Source organism: Equus przewalskii, chromosome 32 (genome assembly GCF_037783145.1).
Source record: "Equus przewalskii isolate Varuska chromosome 32, EquPr2, whole genome shotgun sequence".
Classification (NCBI taxonomy): domain Eukaryota; kingdom Metazoa; phylum Chordata; class Mammalia; order Perissodactyla; family Equidae; genus Equus; species Equus przewalskii.
This window is the reverse complement of record NC_091862.1, coordinates 20,000,001-20,024,424: the sequence shown is the minus strand read 5'-3', so window position 1 is coordinate 20,024,424 and position 24,424 is coordinate 20,000,001. Positions and strand designations below refer to the sequence as shown.

Sequence of the window (24,424 nt, the reverse complement as noted above, 5' to 3'; positions counted from 1 at the left end):
TCTCGACAGAGAGTCAAGGAAAGGCGTGCTCTGCTTACACGACTCTCTACTTTTCTCTGGGTCTGAACCATTTCATAGCTAATCTGCTTTTTTTAACCGAGCAGCTTTGCCAAAAAAAAAAAAAAAGAAAAAACACAAAGTTACCAACAAACACTAAACAAACCAATATAAACAATACATATTAAATAAGCCTAACCCTACTATGCTACTGAAAAGGCTTTTATTTCCCTGGGATAATTTGGACAGCATTAGATTGTTTTACCAAGAGCAGCCAAGTCGAGGGAGATTATTTCTAATTCCACAGTGCTGCAGATGCGGTCAGTAGCAACTGCAAGCCGGAAAGGAAACAAAACAAAGTTGGGTGTAATCCATTCAAGTTCACACGTTTCACCAGGGACAGCCTCCAAGCCTTGAATACTTAGGTATGCATTTAGCCATTTCTTTAATCAACCACTACTAACGCCTACTAAAGGCCAGACACTGCTCTAAGTACTTTACGGATATGAAATATCCTCTCACCTTTACACTCACCTATGGAGTGTGTATGATAATCATCCCCGTTTTACAGATCAGGAAACTGACACACAGAATGGTACAGTAACTTGCCCAAGTTCACACAGCCCGTAGTAGAATAATTAGCCTCACAGAGGTCTGTTGATGGAAATGGAAGAAGAGATTTTACAGCAATTTCAGCAAGTTCGGGATATTTATTTTAAATTTTTGGTCCCAAGTAAAGCAAATGATGCTGTATTTTCAAAGTCATCTTCAATCTTTCATCAGTAGCCAGTTCCAATAATTTATCCCATAATATTTTAGCTCAATTTAAATTATCTTTTGATGAAATAAATGAACTCTGATCCATTAATTTCTTAAATGAGGATTTTTAAATGAATAATACATTTAAAAACATTCCATCTGCTATGGACTGAATTCATATGTTGAAGCCCTAATTCCCAATGTGGCTGTATTAAGAGATAGGGCCCTTAGGGAGGTAATGAAGGTTAAATGAGGTCACAAGGGTGGGTCCCTGATCCAATAGGATTAGTGTCCTTATGAGAAAAAAACACCAGAGAGCTGTTCTCTCTCCTTCTCATCCTGTGTGTGTGTATATACATATAGGAAAGGCCATGTGAGGACATAGTCTGCAAGGCAGGAGGAGAACTCTCATCAGAAACTGAATAGTTGGAGCCTTGAGCTTGGACTGCTCTTCTCCAGAGCTGTGAGAAAATCAATTTCTGCTGTTTAAGCCACCGGTCTATAGTATTTCATTATGGCAGCCCAAGGAGACTAAGGCAATCAAGTTCATCGAGTGTTTGCTGACAACACTTTGCAGATGAGAACATCAAGATCTTTTTCTACTCACTGACAATTATTTTTAAATTAAAATTGTGACATAGCAATCTATAAAAAAAACTTGTTCTTCAAAGTTTCTAGCTTTTAATTTTTCCCTTTGGTCTCAGCTCCTAAAATACTGAATTATTTTTTTTTCATGGAAATATAAAGATCATTAAATACATCAAAGATATCAGTCAAAAGAGCAAGTCAGGCTTTCCTCGTGATGTGTTTAAATATTGGGAACAAACTTATTTCTCATCCTGAAGAAACATTAAGAGTTTGTTGTGTAGTTCAAACACTCTTGACATAACTTCTCCCCTCAATACTGATGATAACTGTTTACATCATGTTCTATATTATCACAACTGGCTGTGTGGGGGGAAAAACAATAAAAAAGAAACCCTAATTTGTGGCATTTACTGGTTTCCTTGAATTGTATATCCCTATCATAGATAATTTCAATCTGCCAATGTGAAGTCACTGAACACAGTGTTCTGAAAAATGGTAGCAATCAGTTCTGATGGGCCAATGAAAGCCACTTCCAGTACACTGGTTCTTACAAAACTGAAAATTTGTGCTACGTCACTAAGGATTGTTTATTTCAGCTGACATTTTTTAAAAACCAAATTTTCCCCAATGAAAGAAGCATTGCATTGATTGACATTCTCTCACAAGCTACTTACCCTACTTAATGACTCCAGAACGTTTTCCTGATGTTGGCACTTGCAGCATCAGAACACAGCCCCATACAAAACTTACACTGCCAATTACGTTTGTCGACAAAACAATTATTCACAATTTTATAACATTTAGAGCTAGTTGTGTTTCTCAGGAATGAAGCTAAAAGAGAATTTAAATGAGAGCAGAGATTTCTTCCTTCAAATCAGCATTTTCAAATTGTACATATACTGAAAGAACTCCACATAAGTGTTATCTGCACATTCATCAAGTTGCAATGGAAAACCGCTGTGCTAGCTTTCTTTATTCAATGAGTTGGTTTTCTGTATCATTCGGCAGTTTTGGAAATCATTGAGCTATAAGGACATCAGGAAGTAGTATTTGAGCTACTTTCTTTACCAGAGTCCCTGAACATTTCTAAGCAAACATCTTTGATGCAGTCATTCACTAATGTCTTGGCAAGTGTATGTGTATTTTAGTCCTAGCAACCCAAAGTGCCACTTCATGTAAACCCATGAAACACTAATTTTTATGTGTAGAATATTGAACACATGCTTCTATCAGCTTTTAATTCAATACTTTTTCTTTCAAAGAATTATTTTGATTTTAAATTTAATCCCTTATGTTTTGTGTATAAATGATTGTAAATCTTGATGATTTCATGAATTCAAAATCTAATGGCTCCACAAATAATACACTATGGTGTTAGCACTTCACCATCAATTAAGGATAAAAATCAAATCCAATATATGAGCTGACATATTTTCAGGTAAATTTCTTTGGAACGCTTTTTGCCCTCATTTTTATGGAATGTCCACGTTCGAATATCACTATTGCCTCATTCAGCATATTGTGTATTTTCTTATAAAAAAGAAAAAGTCTGGTGAAGCTTATGTGGCCATATATAGTTGGAGTCAAAGTAAATAATGAAAATTTTATTTCCCTAATTGAGAAAGGAATCTTATATGATAAATTATAATGGGCTTGATTAAAACAAAGTGATGATAAAAATAACTTTATAAAAATAAGTGCTTATATACTCTCAGATATTTATATAGTCTTGGTTGCAGTTGGCAAAGTAACTTGAAAATGTAACACATTGTAACACGGTTCTGCTGCATATGACAAATATACAGCTCCAGCCATAGGCAATTCACTATATGAATTTGGAAAAAAAGTGTTTGTGCCCTATTCAATGGTATGAGTCTATCAGTCATGTTTTTAGATCTTGCAACAATGTCTAACTGCTATTGATTTTTCTAAATGCTTATCCTCAATCTCTGTACTTTCCTCCTCATTGACTGGTAACAAATAGTTCACTAACCTTCACTGGTCCTCGGACCACACCGAGAGCAGCACTTTTGTAGAGAAGTCTTCCCCATATGCAGACATAGCTCAGTATGTTGGTTGAATCATGAGGAGATTGTTGATCAAGAACTGTTAACGTCTAATAAGACTTCCTCATGTGCTGAATATTATGCTAAATGCTTTATATGGTTTATCTAATGTAAGCTCACCCAACTCTAAGAGATTGATACCATTTCCATCCCCATTTTATAGGTAGAGAAATAGATGCTTAGAAAGTTAAAAGTAATCAATTCCTATTTCATCTTGTCTCTCAGGATGAGATGAGTGAGAGACAAAGTGGAGCGCTACCTTGGTAGTAGAATTTGGAAGAACAAAAATACCTACTTGTCCACAAGGAATTCTCCTCATTAGTCCACCCTTCTTTCACACCGCCTTGAAATTTTCATGGATACATGGGAAATGGTCTGTAGAAGGTTTAGGAAATGGCTTCCACGTCGGCATAGCTGTGTGCAGTGTTGATCAGTAGACGCCTTTGCCCTACATTTCTGCTAGAAGAGGAGGATAGTCAGAAGTCTCCAGGTGGCAGATGATTCTAGACTCAGGATGACAGAGGTGGGTTGAGGGATGGGGTAAGGAGCAGATGGGAAAATAAAGAATAACCTATCTGACCTTGATCTCCTTTACACGAAGTTTCAGCTCCTTGAGAATTTCCTTTATTCTTCCTCTTTTGCCTTTTGACACCTTCCCATTCCCTCTTCTACCTCGGTCAGTTTTCTACTGAAAGACCACAAGGCTGGAAGCAAGGCTTCGGTTTGAATTCCAATTCTAGCACAATAAAAGATGAAGGTATCCCCTCATCCTCTCTTCTGCTTTTCAGTGGGCTGAATGACCGCTAAGTACCTGAACTAGATGATCACATAAACAGACCTACATTTTGTGTCACTTCTATATTCGTGGTGGATTGGCAGCAACTAATTTTAAAATTAAATGTAAACTAATTGCGACCACGACCCCAATTTCTGGTTCATCAATACCTCCACTGTGCCTTCATATTGCAATGTAATTAGCCTGCGTGTGTACATATGTGCACACACGTGTGTGCGCACACGCAAGTCTATGTGTGCGTTTCCACAGTTTTTACCTGAGAATTCTAGAACCAAAGAAACTTCACAAGTTTCTTACACTCTAGATGCTTTCTAGCATGACCTTTCTAAAACAAATCTAATCATGTCACATCCCTGCTTAAAATCCAAGTAGTTTCTCACCACCAGAAAAGTAACATCCAAACTCTTAGCAAAGACGTTGAGGTTCTTTTAGCTCTATCCCGACTTATCTTATCATTCCTTACCTTACACACTCTAAATAAACTAAATATTTTGCTGTGGTTTGAAAGCTTTGTCCTGTTTTTACTGGTCCCACCTCCATCTTCCTCTTTACCCGTGTAATTTTAACTCATCTCTTAAGTCCCATCTTAGATGCTACTTCCCCCTGGGCAAAATCTCCTGTGACATGACCCCTACCCCTTCTCTGGGCTTCTGTACTTGGTCTTCCTTTCAATTCAGTCACTGCAACTCTCTGTGGCCAGTCTTCTCCACCCCTTTAATTAAATGCCTTGAGGGCAGGGGCCTTGCCTGTCCTTTTTATCAAGGCATCCACAGCAGTAAGTAAAATGCCCAACTTATACGAGATTCTTAGTGAGTACATGTTGAATGAATAAAGCCAGTCTAAATTATTACTGAAAAACCTGAGGCCAGCCCAGTGGCATAGTGGTTAAGCTTGGGAGGCTCTGCTTCAGCCACCTGGATTTGTGGGTTCAGATCTTGGGCTCAGACCTACACACCACTCATCAAGCCATGCTGTGGTGGCATCCCACATACAAAATAGAGGAAGAAGGGTGCAGATGTTAGCTCAGGGCCAATCTTCCTCACCAAAAAGGAAAAAAGAAAAAGCTGCAATTACCTCCATAAAATTTCCCCAAATTGACATCACCTGATTTAAATTACATTATGCTACAATTTTTCAACCTTTGTAAAGATGGTTAGCATTGTAATTTATAGAATTTTGTGCTTGTTCACATATGTTTTTGAAAATATTGTTTTTATTATCCTCTTATTTCTCTGGTTATATGATTATCTCTAGAGCATTTTTGAAGAATTATAGTTTTATTATCAAGTACACACAATTACTAAAACTCATAACACAAATCAAGTTGCTTTACTCCCTACACTGTAATTATTTTAATTGAATGTAAATAGATTTTTCTAAAATGTTTTTGAACAGTTTTTTAAATGAATACTATTGTGTTTCTGCTTTTTACCATCAATTTGCTTATTAAGTTACTTTGATATAATGTGAAAATAACACTCATGTAACTCCTGTCAAGTTATAATTGGTAGAATTAGAAATAATATTTTCCAGTCGTTAATATCAGAATTTATAAGGAGAAGAAATCTTATTATTATTCAACTTTGGATTGTGAAATTTTGCAGAGAGTAGAACAGTGATTTTTGTGGAAAGAGAACAGCCTTGTGAAAGAATTTCTGTATGTACCGAAATGTGGAGGGAGGACAGCGAATAAGGATTCTAGCATATTTGTGAGCAGTTCTTAAAGACATGTAGCTTTCTGTTAAATGTTCACCCTGTTCATCCACATTACACAGTTTTATTTCCAGACCCCTGATAGGAAAAAGAACTCATAATTGGGAAACAGATGGGGCAGCAGAAGTTGCTAGAGGCTGTGAATGTGTCTTACTGAGAGTTCAGCACTGCCTGAGGCTGGTCAGCACCCAGCACAGCAGGAGTCACTCCAGTCACTTAGGGCGAACAGGTGCCTGTGGGTCATCTCTGGTCAAGCACAGTGTACACCACCATCACCACCACCACTACCACCATTAACAACAACATCAAAATAAAAAACCTCTACTAGGTATCAGGAGAGCTGCTTGCTCCCTGTTTTCATGTGTGCTCCACAGAGAATTCACCCAAACGATATCTTGATTAAAAAAAAAACCAATACAACTAAACAGAGAAAACCCTTTAAAATTCTCTGTAAATACGTTTAACAAGTGGTAGTCAGATGAAATGATTTAAATATTTACAAACCAGGAGTTGCTCTGCGGATGTTTTTTAGCGACTTTTTATTTGTTAGCACTCGCTAACACCTTACCTGTGATAGATTTAAGATATTCTACAATGCTTTAGCAATTAACACTTCCAAAGATATTCGCCAAGTAATGCTGGTTGAATATTTTCTGTATTACCTCCTGGTTCTCCTTGATTTTATCATCTCTCGGATTTAACACCAACTCTAATTTCTGAAATGGGGTCATCTACAGTGAAGGAGAAGGGCTTTGACCAATGGCAAAAGCGATTTAGGGCTCCCCCACCAAACCACATGAGTTTAAGTTGTCTATATTCATAGACAAATGTTTACTCCTATGATGAGCTCCTCTCTGCTGGTGGGCAAAAGGAGAGGAAGTCACAGTTTCTCTGCTTTAGCATTGACACAATACCTGTTTTATAAACTGAGGATGATTTTTAAAAAGAAATGCAAATAAACATTATAGAAGGCTCATTTCATATACTTTAAAAAATTGTGGGTCTTTTGTTCAGACTATACACAGACACACACAAGTCTCACATAATGTTAAGCCTTGGGGAGAAACACACTTCAAGCCTAAAGTTTATGTCAAACAGTCATTCTTCTCTTCAAGTTATAAGTCATTTTGATTTTAAATATACACTCATACACAGAATTTCTTGAAAGCTTAACTGGTTTTATTTTTATCTTTCTTTTCAGCATGACATAAGCCATAGCTCAGGTCTTCAAATTGCTGTAGATGTAGTTATCATATAAATGTGAATAAATCTAAATAGTTGAACTAGTTCAAGGCTTTCTAAGTAGGTGGAGCATATAGAAAGTTAAATGTGTCTGTCTTTTTGTTTTTCAGTCAGTTTGGCTCGCGATGCTATTCAGTGATGGTGAGTGGAGAAGGACTTGCCACAAAAATACTCAGGTCACTTACCACGAGGGAGCAGAGCAGAATGACCTTATCAGGTTATAGACTTACCACACTTTGAGCGCTCCCTGTAGTCCTGAGGCTAACAGTTCCCAGGCTGAGATCTATACCCACACTCCCAGTCCTGCCACTCTTCTTTCTATGTTCCAGCTGTACTGACTCTCTAAATTCTTTGAATGAGCCATGCTCTTTCCTATGTTAGAGAATCTACTAGGAACCTTCTTTACCAATCCCTCCCTGTCTGTTCACCTGACTAATGTCCACTCACCCTATGGGGCTCAGCTCAGACTGCACTTTCTTAGGAAAGCCATCCCTAATGAGCCCTCTCTCTGTCCACACTCACATACATACACACACACCAGACTAAGTCAAACTCCCAAGGCTCTCCTCCCCATAGTACTGGTCACTTCTCCTTCTTAACCTTCATAGCATTTCTAATTCTTGTCTAGTGTCTGTTTTTCCCTACAAGTCTGTAACAGCATAGGGACAAAGATAGTATGTCTCATTCTCACTTGAATCCTGAGCATAGCAGAGCATCTGGCACATAGTGGGTGCTAGGTAAATGCCGAAGGAAGGGAGGAAGGAAGGAAGGAAGGAAGAAGGAAGGAACGAACGAAGTAGGAAGGCAGGAAGGGATGGAGGGAGGGAAGGGGAGAAGGAAGGAAGAAAGGGAAGAGGAAAGATCTCTGCAGGACTGTAAACTCTCTATCCTTGTGGACTTAGAAGAAGCATATAGACTTCCTCTGGTCTGCATATAGACTACATATAGCATATGTACTATATATGTACTGGTAGCATGTAGACTACACTATACCTCAAAGTCTCTTTAGTTCTGTATCATGCTAAGTCAGCTACATCTTCTACAACCCTAGGTCTGTTGAAAATGCAGCTCCTGTGTAGTTCACTGGGAAGATTCTAGAATGGAAATGCACCAATTAGCTCATTTAAGTGGAGGACACATTTATCCCAACTGATCTCAGATATCAACGGGGGAGCTATGATCAGTCATGTGTATTGGGCCCAGCTCCCTACTCTGTGAGAAGCAAGTGATAAAACACTTTCTTTCACAGAGACTGAATGGTCTTGTTCCAGAAACTGCAGGGCACCACTCTGTGAGTAGAGGAATGACTCTGCCCCTTGACCAAGACAATCTTAATGTTCTCAGCTTGACTAGACTTTAGACAAATTTCTCCCTGAGTATGAGCCACTTGACTTCTCTTAGAGTATTTGCTTTCAAAAACATTCCATTGTAAATTCTTTCTCTGCTTCCTTTGAGATGCAAGCATTCTCCCAGCCTCCTGTCAGTTTTACAACAGAGAATTTTCTTTCTCAGGGACCTGGGAGCCATCTCTTTGAAATGTGATTATCAAGAGCAGTGGCAAACCCCTATCTCCCAGTCTCTGTGGGAAGGTGGGAGCCTAACTTAGATAAGTGACAATTACCAAACACAGATGGCTTAATCACATTGACCAAGCTCCCCACAGTGTCCTCCAGCACTGTCTCACTAGCTCACCCCAACGCTTAAAAAACGCTCCCACCTTTTGTTTCACAGAATTGAGTTCAGTGTCTCTGGCCGGTTGGAATAGTCTTGACTATAGTCTTCTTTGCCTGTTAAACTCTACCTAGTGCAATTTTTCCTTGACATTCTCTTGGGACGGGATCACAGCCACTCACATGAGACTTGGCCTGGCTCATGTGCACACCAGAATTAAATTGGAGCTGCATCACTCATGGCAGAAGTGAGTGTTGCAGAAGGTGACCAAATTTAAAAAATTTGAACCCACTGAATACAATGTCAGTGAACTTCCATTTAGTGAGCAGGAGGATTATTTTTATTTTGCAGAGTGAGATTGTTTTCTTTTAATGCTGTTATTTTTAAATAGCATTAGAGGGGAAGAAAAGCATCTGGTCACTTCTAAGCAATGCAAATTTGAACAATACCCAGGAGCAGAATTTGTGGTTGTCATGTTTCTGAGCTAACTCAACTTTTCACCCCATATAATGCAACTCATGTAATGGTCTTGATCGCAACCACGAAACCTTGTTGAGCTCTTATTGTGAAGGTGAGTGGCTGAGTTTTATTTCCTTCTGGTTTGGACAGCAACTGATAGACTTTGTGGTCTAGTTGTAAAGAGCACTGTGTTTGGGAGTCAGACTACTTGGATCCATATCCAGGTCCTCTGGGACTTCAGCTAGTTGCTGAACATCTTCTGACTCAGATAAAGTGAGTAGCACAGAATCTGATGACTAGTAGATGCTCAATAAACGTTAGTTCTTGTAATTGTTACTATCATCATCATCATCATCATCATCCCTTTCACTATTGGGAAAAGCAAACAAGCTGAACGTTATGATATCACAACTTTCTACTCTGCGAAAAAACATGTCATTGATTGGTAGCATTGCTGGCTTAAAATAGACTTTCAGCCTTGCTGAATTGCTTCATTCATTCATAACTCTGAGCTCTATTTGTGAGACATTTGTCTTTCTCTCTCCCCACCCCAATCCCTGAATTTTTTTAGTGATGGATGGGCAGACAGAGATGAAGTCATTGAAGGTTATGAGGTGGAAGCCAACGGAGGAATCACGATAAAGCTGCAGTCTCCAGAGGTCAGGTCATTTGATGATTATTTCCTGAAGCTGAGGCTGGACACTAATACGAGGAACCCCTGGTTCCCTGAGTTCTGGCAACATCGGTTCCAGTGCCGCCTACCAGGACACCTTCTGGAAAATCCCAACTTTAAAAGAATCTGCACAGGTAACTTGTGTTCACAAAATCATAACCCAGAGGTTTGGTAATCTCCTCCAGCCCCATTATAGCTTGTTAAATGAGAATAGAAGATGCCAACTCTGGGTGTCCAAAGACTAAATTGCCATCTTAATTATAAAATAGATTGAATGGGGGGGAGTGTGTACTGCCCCAGGGATTCATGTTTCTGTGTTCTAGAAAGATTGCTTTGGTCTTTGGTGGAGTAAGTAATAAGAAGAGACAACATGGGGCCGGCCCAGTGGCACAGTGGTTAAGTTCACACGCTCTGCTTCGGAGGCCCAGGGTTCATGGGTTCAGATCCCAGGTGTGGACCTACACACCATTCATCAAGCCGTGCTGTGGTGGTGTCCCACATACAAAATAGAGGAATATTGGCACAGATGTTAGCTCAGGGACAATCTTACTCAAGCGAAAATAGGAAGATTGGCAACAGACATTAGCTCAGGGCCGATCTTCTTCCTCACCAAAAAAAAAAAGCGGCAGGGAGAAGAGACAATATAAGTCCTGGAAAAGCAAACTGAGAATTCAGAGATCTAGTATTCAAGCCAGTGGGAAGAGATTTTATGACAGGCATGTAGGAGATGTTAGCCACAGACAAAAGTAAGCAGCACTGGTTTCATCCCTTTTTCTTCTTTGTGATTTGCTTCAATATACAAGTCAGGAGCAGATGAGATAATGTCACCACCAACGTATGTGGATATGAGCATAGGTGGCAAGAAACTCTCCACTCTCTATAAACAGGAATGACGATTCCCAATGGGACAGATACTCCTCGTGCACTGCTCAGTAGAGGCATGCCGGGAAAAGGCAGTTCACTGTTCCAGGTCTTTAAGGGCTTGGTGAACTCCACAGATGTCTTCTTCCCTCCCCAGGAACTACTATAACCCAGACTTGTTAAAGCAGTAACTTTTCTGATATTATTATTACTACATAGACACTTCGCTGTCCCTTGTCCTTTTTCAGTATTATCCATACTGCAAAGTTACATCACCTTTGGTCTAACATAGTACCACTCAAAGCCAGTTGTCCATACTGAGTTGATAACATAGCATGATGGCCAGGCATTAAGGACCCTATCTGTCACCAAATTTATATTATAGCACAGTGGTGTTACACATATTTCCTGTAACTGAGCTGAACAGATATTATTTAGAAAGGTCTAGAACTCATTTGTTCACAAACATTCATGGATAAAACACTGTAAATGGCAAAAAAAAAAAAAAAGGGACAGAAGTATATCACCCATGACGCTCCACCTAGAAAAACTTGTGGTCTCTTTGGGAAAATCAAAACAGATCATACACAGGATATAGATAAATAATGATCAAAGACAATGAGGTTTTATAAGACAGGGTAAGAATATGGCTAGTTACATAAAATATTTCTAGTTTTAATAATATTCGTATTTTGAGGTTAGAAAATTCTTTAGAATGCCAATATATTTAAATGCAGTGATATATGTCTGACTTGGGAAGGTTCAGCAGAGTTCTCTGAGAAATTGCCTGATGTGGATCTATTTTCAATCAATCAAGGCTTTTAGAACTTCCTCAGTATGGTTTCTCGGGAGGCTGAAAGCTGGGAGGAAGGGCAGGGAGGTGCTGAACAGCTAACCATTTCTGTCACATATGTATCTCTACTGACTTCTACTTTGTCTCAAATAACAGACCAAGGCAAATTAAGAATTCTAATGGACCAATAAAACACCTAGTGCGTTCTCCTAATTTGGAAAATAAAGACTTTGAGGCTGTAGGGGCGACAGTTTCCCATAGGTTAATGGCAGTATGGAATTAGAACACACACCTCTCAGAAATCACAATATTGGGCTGCTGTTGGACTTAGGAGTTAGTAATATATTACTTTTTATTGTTCTCAATAAACATTGTTCATTGTTTCCTAATGAACGTTGTTCCCTTTCTTGAGCTGTAAGATCTTCGAAGATGGAGAACACTTGCAGCCCTCACAGAACCCCATGCAACGTTGATCTCTGGGATCTTAGTCACTTCTTAGTAGTGCATTGATCAGTTGACTTATATTCTTTTAGTCTAGGGAGCCAATGAGTTTTCCTTTTTTTAAAAGAAAAGTTAACGACTATGATTTTTCAAATAAAATGTATTTTATTCATTAAACATTCAACAAAATTTATTGAGCACCTACTATGTGTAAGGCTTTATGCTAGGAGACGGAAATGAACAGAAAACAAAAGAGGAAAAGAACTGTTTTCAATAACCTTACATTCCAATGCAGAGAAATAAACTGCAAAGAAAATAAATTGAGCAAAATGCATTGCCATTTAATTTATCATAAGAGCATGGGAGAAAGTAAAGGATGGGGTAGGGAACGATGGGTGGAGGAATTGCAGCTTAAAAGAGAGTGGACAGAGAATGCCTCACTGAGAAGTGGGCGTTTGCTTAACAATGTGGAGGCCATGAGAGAGTGAGCCATGTAAATACTGGGGAAGGGCTTTCCAAGCACGAGGAATAGCAAATAAAAAGAGGCACCAGCACCTGGCTTAGTGGAAGAGCAATAAGGAGCCCAGGCTGGCTGGAGCCAGCGAGTGCTTGGAAGAGCAAGGAGATGAGAGAGGCACACAGGAGAGCAGATCGTGCAGCACTGCACTGGCCTGGTGAGAACTTTGGCTTCGTTCTGAGTGAGATGGGGAGCCACTGGGAGGTTCAAGCAGAGCAGGGACACGACGGCCTTACTTTTTCTGAACAAAATCACTCTTGCTGCAGTTTGTAAGATTTGACAGAAGGGGAAAGAGCAGAAGGAAGCAGGGCAGTGAGGAGGCTGCCGCGATAATGCAGGCGAGAGGGCGGTGGGTTGGGCCATGGTAGCAAGCAAGACGGAAAGAAGTGGTTGAATCCTGAGTTTATTTTGAATGACAGCTGAGGGGATTTGCTGACAGAATTGTTAAGAATGACGCTGTTCTGAGCAACCAGTTGGTGTTGCCATTGACTGAGATGGGGAAGACTCCAGGAAAAGCTGGGTGGGACAGCATCAGGAGCTGGGTTTCACGCAAGTTAAGTTTGAGATGCATATTAATGATGCAAGTATTTGTGTCACTTTGACATTGCATTTCCTTAGTAAAATTCAGAATACTACATATTAAACATGCTTAGATGTCTTTAGGTAAGGATTTCCAGGAAACTATCTTCTAACCTGAGCTTTTAATACAAAAGTTAGAACTCTGCAGCAATGTACAATAAAATTTGGGTTTTCACTTGTCGCAGTACATACAAATATCAAGGCTAAAGTCTGAATTTGGTTAACATTCATGGCAGAAAATAATGATTTGCACATTCATGAATTGTTCTGATATTATGCTTGACTCTCAAAACTATTTCTAAGCGCTTATTATGTGATTACAGCCTTTAATAAACATATTTACATTTGCATTTCATTCTGGAGTCAAGTTCAGCATATATTTCCCTCTGTTCTTAGTTCTAAGGAAGACAGAAAGCTTTTTTAGCTCTTCTACTTGGAACTAATTCATAAAATTTATTGATGTTTTCTTCTGCAGAAATCTTCAGATTTTATCTTTAGCAGTACTTGTCTGTGTTATCTACGTGTGTGCATATTCTTGTAAACTTACCTTGCTCTTCAGTCTTGATCTCTGTATTTCTGTGAAATTGGCTTCAATGGTATGGAAGAACATAAGCTTTCACTTAAGTATCATTCTTATCTAGTTGTGATCCTAGAATATCAAATGAATTCTGTATCTTCTAACGAATATGCAGGTACATTTGTGAAAATCAGTGTGAGGAAGTGGATTTAACCTTTCTAGACTATTGACAGCTACTGTTTCTGTCACTCGTTTTTAGCTCTTCTAATTGGGTCACTTTTAGTGTTTTGAAAAGTTTTGATATTACAGTTGGTTTCCATAGAAACCTTTATTGAGCTTAATCTCAGATGTCACTATTTAAATAAAGAGTTCATGTACTCCAGATTGTCAGTTTGAATATTAAGAGTCCTGAGCCCAGGCTGAATAATTTGGGAATCACTGTAGCTAATTAAAAAGTCCTTCATGTAAAGGCTACACCACTGCTTAATTAGTTGAGTATTTCAAGGGATTGGAGATGTGTTGGAAAAGCACTAAATGAAACATCAAAGCCTAACTTCTAAAAAATTAATCATTGTTAGGACAGTGAAAGAGTAGGTATTTATACAAGTCAAAGTCACTCTTTTCTAGTAAATGTCTTAGTGCTTGCAGCAATTGTGTCATGTTTACAATGGCATAGTGCTTTATCATTCTTGATGAGAATTGCTAGAAAGATTCCATGGAAGCTGACTGAGTACAGCATTTGGCAGCTCAACCACCGGGTACAACACTGGCTCAGCTATGTATCTGCCACATGATTTGGACGACCTTACTCAACCTCTGAATCTCAGTTTCTGCAACTGTAACTTGGTAACGATTTCTACTTCACATGGGTGTTGTGAGAATTGAATGAAATAATACAAGTGAAATACTTTGTAACCTGTGAATCCTTACATAAACGTCAAGTGTTGTTATTAGTGGCGTGCCTTACTAGAAAGCAAATAAGGTATGACTTAGACCAACTCATTAAAATTAGTGTTTTTGAAATTACAAACTTAACCTAACTACATTCCAGAATGTGGAAGCTAGAGAAAAATAAGTACCCAACTCTTAATCAATCATCCTTACAGAATGCCAATATAGATAATTTCTTCTATTTTTTTCCACAGAGTAGACTTTTACCACTTTTTCTGATTAGCAAAGCAATACACAGTTACTATGATTATTGCATGGAAATTGGAAATACAGAAAGGCCTAAGAAAGATTAAGAGCATTAAGAATTTGCTCTTATATAACCGCTGTTAATCTCTGTTCGATTTTTAATATATTTCTACTAAATACACTGTTAAATTTTTAATGTATTTTTGTCTTTCTCTATTTCTTTTAAATCATGCAGTTAATATTATTTTATATATTGCATTTTAATGTGAATACTCCCTTTTCTTTTACATTTATGAATTTTTCTTTGTCATTAAACTCACATTCTTAATGGCTGCATAACATTCTGCAAACAAGCTATAATTTGTTTAACCATTTCATTTTTCCTACACATATAGGTTGTTTGCAATTCTTCACAAATTAAAAAAAAAAGCTGCAGCAAGTTAATAAAAGTTCTTTCTAAACATTCTTCTTTTTTCACATTTTGGATAGTTTTCTTAAGATATATTTTCAGAAGTTGAATTACTCAATCACAAGATATGACATTTCTAAGGCTTTTGAAAATAGAGTTCCAAAAGAAAACTCCTACCAGCACTGCATGAAATTATATGGACTTTTTCATTTTGTTTTGCATAGTTCTAATCATAGTGTGCATGTAATTCTGTGTCTTATTTTCACATGGGATCGTACTTGATTTTTCCGTGTGGCTGCATGGGCTTTACAAGCAGCACTTCAATAGCTCCATCATGTTCTACCCAATGAAAATACTATAATTATTTAGCCGTTCTCATGTTGTTGGACATTTAGTTTGCTTCCAATTTTCATTCTTATGAAAAACATTGAATGTGGTACAGAGAGCTTTTATGTTGCTGTTACTATTTTTGGATTGTTCCCTCACCACAGATTCCTAAATATATAATCATTGGTGTAACAACATGACAGTTTTGAGGTCTCTTAAATCATATATTACCATTGTCTTGCAATATGGCAATATTGAGATTTACTGGCCAGCACTATATTGAGTGTATGAGTTTACCAGGTTCACTATGTTCTCAGCAGGCTTTTTCACAATCCAGTGAATTTACAGCCATAATTTCACTTTCTCCTCTTATACTTTGTGGCAATTGGGAACAGATGGGCACAATGCTTTTTAAAGCTACTATATCTTTGCATTTGGTTATTATCCAAGAGGTGATGAAAGAATTTGGATGGTATCTGCAATGCTCACCAACATCTCAGGACTAGTAGGATAATGATAGCTAGCCTGATATGAAAAAACTTCAAGACTTCCAAGCATAGACACTTGCCCCCGGAGCTTGGAGAATGCCATTCACAAATTGTAGTTTGGTACTAATTTTTGTAAGATATTTGCCTTGTTATTAGGTTTAAACTTTATGTACTTTCTGTTTTGAATTAACTTATTATATAAGGCTGGATGAGATTGGTCTATTACAGTTTGATCTAGGTTAAGATGGTCTGTAAACTGAGCTAGGTTCCTATTTACTATAACCCATAGGTCCAAGGGTAATAACTTCTATTTGCCTTTGGGAGTTCAGCCCAAATGCCCATATACACTCCTGAAGCATATCGTTTACCTCTAAGCAAGAAGTTGGTACTATTAATCGGAGTTTGTGGAAGAATTCACGTCTCTGCCCCTTCTTGTGTACATGCTCTTTGAAGTATCATTTGTGGCTCCTTCCATCAAGAGGTAGAGCTTTGTTCCCTACCTCTGAAATCTCCATTGACCTCACAGTTTACTAGTTCCAGTCTAGGCCTCAAAAGGCTTGACCTACTCTCATTCTCTTTCTTGCAGTTGTCACTCAGCCATATGTACGAGCCTGAGTTAGCCTTCTAGAAGATGAGAAATAGCATGGAGCAGACACTGGATGACCTCTTAGTTGAGGCCATCGTGAACAAGCCAGTCCCAAGTCACTTCACTAGCTGACTGGCTATTGACACATGAACGAGCCCAGCTGAGATGAATCAGGTCCAACTCAGGGCAGCAGAACTACCCAGTTGGCCTCTAGATTCATCAACTAAGATAAATACTTGCTGTTGTCAGGTGGTTTGTTATGCAGCATTATTGTGATAATAGATGACTAATGAGGGTCTCCATAGCCTTTTAATCCATGACCCTCACTCACATGGTGCAATAGTTAGTTGAATTAAACTAAGGAACCTAATTCCTCGACCCAATGCTAGAAGTCTCAGTCTTTCTCTCCTGTAAGACTGGTACAATATTGTACCCTGTATCTCATGGAGAAAAGCCAAACATTTTTCTAAATCATATAATGAAGAAGATTCCAAAGCCCCCTGATCCAAGACAGTCAAACAATTCTACTTAGGAATTCTGGTGTGCATAGAGGAAGTGCTGACAAATGGGACACAGTTATAGCTGAGCCAAACAAACACCCTCAGAACAAAACAGTCCCAGGTTCTCATGCAGGGCTGGTAGAAGTTGCCTTATGGAAATACGTTTCAAAGGCCTTTTGTGCTGCCTTAGTCCATTTGGGTTGTTATAACAAATTACCAAAGACTAAGCAGCTTAAACAACAGACTTTTATTTCTCATAATTCTGGAGGAAAGGAACTCTGAGATCAGGGTGCCAGCATGGTCAGATTTTGGTAAGAGCCATCTTTTTGGTTTCCTCACAGGGTGGAGAGAGAAAGGAAGTAAGCAATCCTCTTATAGGGCACTAATCCCACCACGAGGGCATCCAATCTCAAGGCCTCATTACCTCCCCAAATCCTTATCTTCAAATACGAACACATTGGAGATTGGGGTTTAAACATATGACTTTTGAGGGGACAAAAGCATAGCAGATGTGTTTATATCCTTTGTCGCAAGAATAAAGGTGAATTGACCTTGTGTCACATCTGGACATTGTAATTTCTCAGACTAATCTCATTAATTATCACACATAGATGAAGCTCTGATGATAATATTATACTGTAAGCACAATCTTGATCTGCTTATCTCTTATTAATACTTTTGACCTATACTGTCAAATGTGGTAGCCACATGTGTCTGTTTATATTTAAATTAAAATTAATTCAAATTAAACAAAATTGAACACTCAGTTCCTCAGTCTCACTAGCCATATTTCATGTGTCAATAGCCATATGTGACTAGGGGCTCCATCTTGGACAGCACAGATGCAGAAAATTCCCATCATTACAGAAAGTTCTACTGAACAGTGCTACATTCTACTTTTCTAAGCCTATAAATGCAAGTTTGATTGTTTCTATGGTTATTTGGGTCTAATTCACAAGCTAGTGTTTCCAGCACAATCAGCTTGTTGAGTAGCCTGCCCAACTACAACAGCTGAAAGATGTTATGAGCCAAGGCTTCCACTTTGTTTGGTTCTTGCCACAGAGCTGCCACCCCAAATAGGGTGGGCTGATTTATACAAAGACCAGGCATGTCTTCACTTGCCTGTTTGAGTTCAATATAGTTTCTTATTCCAGGTCATTTTAATGATTGGTTGGATTTATAGAAACACGGACATGTTCTCTCATTCAAGAGTCATAAAGGTTGAGGCAAGGGCATAGGTTTTCCATCCTTTTACTTTATATACATCTTGTTTCTATTCCCAAAGGGCTTGAATAATTTTTAGCATCAAGCAGACACAGACTTGAGGTATAAAAATGGAAATTCTTTGAGGCCTCCAACACTCATTGTAACAGTGACAAGTTATATTTTATCTTTTAATAGAAAAATTTAATTTACAATTGTACAATGTTGGGTGTCTAGTCAACTTTTTCACTGTGTCTGCAAACTAGTTACCTAGAGATTGGCCTAAGGTTCACATTCCCTTATTACTAGAATTTGGCTCATTGCATTCATAAATTCTTCAGTTGGATCAATATTCTCTCTATTAAACAATTTATATATTTCCGAAGTTGGATGCTCCCTCATATGGTCCAGCCTAACTTCTAAACAAATTTGAGAGTTTTTAATGATTAAAATCTTTGACTGTTCTTAGTCAAGAATTCACCCAGGCATAAGAAGCTACTATATATTTACCTGTTCCAAAATGGCTACATATGGGCTTACTCTATATCCTTTAAGTTGTGTTGCTACTCATCAGGAGAATAGTTTTGCATTTCATGTCTTGTGCACATTTGCTGCTGGGGAAACTCACATGAAGTAGACATAATTTCAGCCATCATAATAAGTTATAGTCCTTTTATTATGGGTATGACCAAATATACTTCGGGTCTGGCCCATTTACTCTTTTTCCTCCTATTTTTAATAATTTTTTGAGGTATAATTGACATACAGTAAACTGCACATATTTAAAATGAACAATTAGATAAATTTTTACATATGTGTATGCCCACGAAGCCATCACCACAACAAAGATAATGAACATCGCTCCCTAAATTCCTTTGTGTCTCATTGAAAATTCCTCCCTCCCACCACTCCCCACCTCTCTCCACTCCCATCCACAGATGACCACTTATTGGTTTTCTGTCACTATAGTTAATTTGCAATTTCTACACATTAATATGAATGGAATTGTATGTCTTGAGCTCTTTTCTGCCTGCGTTCTTTCACTCAGCACAATTATCTTGAGATGCATCATTGCATTGCATGTGTCAACAGTTCAATCCTTTTAATTGCTGAGTAGTGTACTATTATATGGATATATCACAATTTGTTTACCTATTCACCTGGTGACAAGTATGTGATTTGTTTCCAGTTTTTGCTTATTACAAACCAAGCTTCTATGAACATCCATGTACAAGTCTTTGCATAGATATATGCCTTCATTTCTTTTTGGGTCAAGTCCTAGTTGTGGAATAGCTGGTTCCTATGGCAGGTGTATGTTTAACTTCTCCTTTTTATTTCCTCCTTGGTCCTATTCACTATGGAGATATATGATTGGGAAAACAACATCATAAAGGGATCAAACACTGAGAAGATAAATGGCTTGCTAGAGTTCAAGAATCAGTGAGAATTTTGAGCTACTTCTTGAGGATTCTTTTCCATCATTCCATTATTTCTGCTATTTGGAAGGGTCCCATTGAAGGGAATATTTTATAACCTTATTGTGAACCAAGTCTTAGGTCATAATAGCTATTAAGCATGATTCTTTATTTGATACTGTGGGTTCAAGGTTGCCATGACTCTGTACAACTTCCCTTGTGTGTTCCACAGCGGTTAAATTCTCTATTGGCTGCATTTCCTGAAAACCAATCTCATATCCCAAGTTATAATATACATTTGTGCTCTGATGAGTGAGGCACGGCCCTAAGTAATCGGCCCACCAGTTACACGTGTGGTCTAGTTCCTGTGTTTCTAGGACACAGTATTGCACTTGGGATATTATATTTCATAGCTGGGAGCTGCTTGACCAACTTCATACCAAAGATTTGTGTGAAGTAATGTTGAATCTACTATCATAATCACCTGGGCCTATGCCAATGTCATGTCATAATTCTATATGGCCACTCTATTTACTAATTGGCCTTTCTCTGGAGTGTCACTAGCTGGTAAACACATAGTTATGACACAAATCCTTGTAAAAGTTTGGTGGGCAGCCATGGGTACTACTTGGGGACAAACATTTAAAATTTGTTAGAAATGTCAAGGAATTGAATCCATGGGGACTTGCATCAAATAGATCTGGGTCTAATATTTCAACCCATTTGGATAAATGAATAGCCCAAACCCTAGAATGACATGAATAAGAATCTTATCCTTCACAGCAGTCATTCTCAAATCTCACTTATTAAAATCATCAGGAAAGCTTTTTGAAAGGTACTCTACTGTGCAAATCTGGGCCTCACACCACACCAGTTGAATCAAAATCTCTGGGGTAGGGCCAAGCATTTATACTAAGGACAGGAAGAAATTCATACTTAAAATTTATAAGCTCTTTAGCTCTTTGGGGTTTTTTCAATTTTCAAGATTTAGAACTGTGTATTATTGTCCAAGCTGAAAGCTTGCCAAGGTTTTGGCTCTGGCTGTGGCAGCTGTGGTAGCTAATGAGGGTTTAATAATTTCCAATGCTGAATCAATCTCCTCTGTTTGTTTTATTTATTGGTGAGCTTGTTTAAATCACTGGCATTTCAAAACCACTAAGTCATGGCCTAACACTGTGTTTCTCTATGTCCAGATTGGGCAATTGCTAAATGTATTAATTTTCTGTTAGTGCCATAACAAATTACCACAAATACAGTAGCTTAAGACAACACAAATTTATTATCTATCAATCACACAATTATGTAGGCCAGAACTCTTACAAGGGTCACATTGAGCAAAAGTAAAAGCGTCAGTAGGTCTGCGTTCTTTTATGAAGGCTCTAGGGGAAAAATCTGTTTCCCTGTTTTTCTAACTTCTAGAGCCCAGCCACACTTCTTGGTTATGGTCCCCTTCCTCTTTATTCAAAACCAGCAATGCTGCATCTCTCTGGCCCTTCTTCCGTAGTCACATCTCTCTCTCAGAGCACCACCAGGGAAGTTTCTCCAGTTTTGAGGACCCGTGATTGAATTAGGCCCATTCAGATAACCAAAGATAATTTTCCCACCTCAAGGGAGGATTAATCACATATGCAAAGTCCTTTTTGTCTTGTAACCTAATTTATCCATAGGTTCGAGGCTTTGGGATGCGGGCAACTCTGTGGGCATCTCTGTGGGCCCATTATTCTAACCATCACAGAGTGAGGGATTGGCTTCTCTCAGTGCTTTCTACTAGCCGCTTCCTCAGGTCTTTCTCTTGCAGCAGCCATGCCTCTATTAACAGCTGCCAAGAGAGCAGGCTATAACCCTTTAGGAGCAGACTTAACAAGCCAATTTCATTGTAGTAAAGCAAGTAGGTGATTGAGGACATGTGCCCCTGGCTGGTCAGAATAGTATCTGAATGCACGGAGACCCTCCTCTTACACATCCCTAATCTCTGTTGTTTGGTTTTCCGCTGTTGGTGTTGCTCTTCTGCACCCCAAATTTAGAACATCATAAATACTATGCTCTTACCACAGATAAACAAAGAGCTAATTTCCCGCATAATTCAACTTCCTATAAAGCCACAATTGGAGAAGCAACCTTACAGATATTTTCTGCCTCTCATCTCTCAATGGACTCCACATAATGATTTTCCATCTTTCTCCCACAGACATACAGCAAGGTAGCAGACATTCTTCAGGAGATTGGCTATATATTAAAGCTGGAGCCTGGGCCTCCTGGTGAATCATATTTTGTACTTTTTCAGCAGTTTTTCGTTCACCTACATATTAATTACCAAGTGAGTCTGAGCTGGTTTAAAGAAAAGGTACACATCATTTAATTCTGCAAAGGCCTGGAGAGGCATGAACAGAGAGATCTTGAGCTCAGCAGGTTCTGACCGTATGCACCCCTGTCCACCATGATATTTTGCCTTTGCACCCGGGAAAAACAGCTATGGTTGCACTATCTCAATCTTCAAGTCCTAGGTATCCATTTTTAAATTATCTTTGGGCTTGCTGAGCAATACAAAGTTATTTATTTTTTCTTTATTATCATCTTCCAAAGCTACAGCCCAGAACAACACAAACTCTGCCAAAGACTGCAATTTACCCAAGCTTGTTTGAACTTAGTGCCCTTGTGCCTATATATTGTGCTTTTTCTGCATTTCTTGCGAAATTTGGATCTCCAATTTAAATAATCATTAGTTCCAAGGTCTGACTGTAAGGTTTGCACTGAGTAAGTGTGAAGAGATCCAGAGTTTCTCGCTTGTTGGGTAAATGAACTTCCCTTCAAGATTTTTTAAGTGGCTCCTTTTAGCACTCCATATTTAAAAAATTTCCTCAAGTATAAAATAGAAATCAAGAGATACAAAATGGAAACAGGAATACGAATCAGTTAGGGTAGATAGGTTATGCTGCAGTAATTAATGACCCCCAAATTCCAGTACCATCAAACTGCAGACCTGGCTCTGGCTCACGTCCAATTTCCGTTGCAGCGTTTCCATGCTTCTTCTCCTGGTCATCTTCACTCCAGAACCAGGCTGACAGTGAAGCCTTTATCTGGAACGTTACCCATTATTACAGAGGGAAAAGAAGAGTGTGGCAAATCATGTGCTGGCTTTTAGAGTTTCTCCTTGGAAGTGACACTCCCTACTTCTGATACTATTTCATTAGCCAAAGAAAGCTACACAGGCTTGACCTGACATCATTGAGCGGAGACGTACCACCCTCTCCTAGGAAAAGGCAGCACATATTCTGTGAACGACAATAGAATCTACTACACACTGTGTTTCTGGTTGAAATTATTGAAATAAATCTCATTTCTTCCTGCAAAATACGTTCGTCCACTCTCCAAGGGAGACAACTCAAGAGGTCCATTCAACCATCGGGCTCCAAGTTTGGGATCATATGATATTCTTTGTATCAGTCTGAACATGACTCCTCTTTTTTCTCAGTTCCATGAGTGAAAGAGACAAGTTGGCTGGCCCCTCTGCACCCAATGTATAATGGGGAGCAATGAAAGTATTACAAAAATAATCCTTTCGGAAAAGGCAAATTCTTAGAGGTACACAGCAGCGATTTGTCCATAGAAATTCTGAAATCCCTCTGGGAAGATACTGCAAGGGTTCTTTATAGTTATTGGGAAATGTTCCCTGAGTGTGCTCTAATGTGCTCCCTGGGAGAAGCTACAGTCTAGTATTCTCCATGGCCCTTGCATCCAGTCTCAGGAAGGTTCTTTCTTTGCCGTCATCCTCCTTGGCCTCTTCTGAGAAGGCCCGGGGGACTGTCTTCTTTGGAGCCAAGCAGCTCTCTCAATCTGCTCCTTCGCCCTAAAAGGTTGAGGCCCAAGGACCATTTTAAATCTTCAGTGGTCACAGTTTCTTTTAGTATAGGCTAGTTGCTTTGTCTTTTCCTAGTAAAACTCTTTAAAAAAAAATGTAGCTTCTTTTTTAACTAGGTTATCCATCACAACATGTACCAAACAATGCCTACAATTCTTTTTTAGAGAAGCCTCACCTTCCAGACTTAATCGTAGGAAGCTTGAGCCTAACAGACTTCTAATGAGAAGCCACAGTCTTAGTCTCCTCTTTCTTAGCAATTTTCTCCATCTGAAAGTTTTGTGAGTGCTAAATTAACTCCTTCACAGATTTTATTACAAGAATATGAGTTTTGATTTGGTCCTTGCCATGAAGCTGAGTTTTCATTGTTCCTTTGTAGCGCAAAGACCTTCTCAGTTTTATCTTTTAAGAGCTGGAAATGAAGATCAATTTCATCTTCATCTCTGTACATTTAATTTTGCTACCTCCTTGCCTAAACACACAAACTCATTTGATAAAATGTCTGCCTTCCAAGTTATTACAGGTGACAATGTTACTAAATGTTTTGCCACTGCACAATGATGGATTAATGTCCTTTTAGATCCTGGTCACAATCTGTTGCCTGTTTCTATTAGCTTCATATTTTTCTGGTTCATTATTCTTTTTGTTGTTGTAGCACCTCCCTACTTTAAGGTACCAATTTCTGTATTGGTCAGGATACTGTTATAACAAATGACCTCTAACTTAATGACCTATAACGAAAAATAATTTTTTTCATTCATGCCACATGTCCATTATGTGTTAGTTAAGACTCTGCTCCATGTCTTCTGCACTCTGGGAGCCAGTCTGATA

The 24,424-nt window shown here is 38.6% G+C and overlaps 1 protein-coding gene across 14 annotated transcripts in view; it reads left to right on the top strand.

Annotated features, from left to right (window-relative positions):
- Positions 1-24,424, top strand: part of GRM1 (glutamate metabotropic receptor 1) — a 498,985-nt gene that overhangs the window by 381,137 nt on the left and 93,424 nt on the right. For all 14 annotated transcript variants that reach the window (XM_008540785.2, XM_008540657.2, XM_070602717.1 and 11 more), the window contains exon 4: positions 9,863-10,098. In XM_008540785.2, the coding sequence (XP_008539007.2) occupies positions 9,863-10,098 (236 nt within the window). The remainder of the gene's footprint in view (positions 1-9,862; positions 10,099-24,424) is intronic.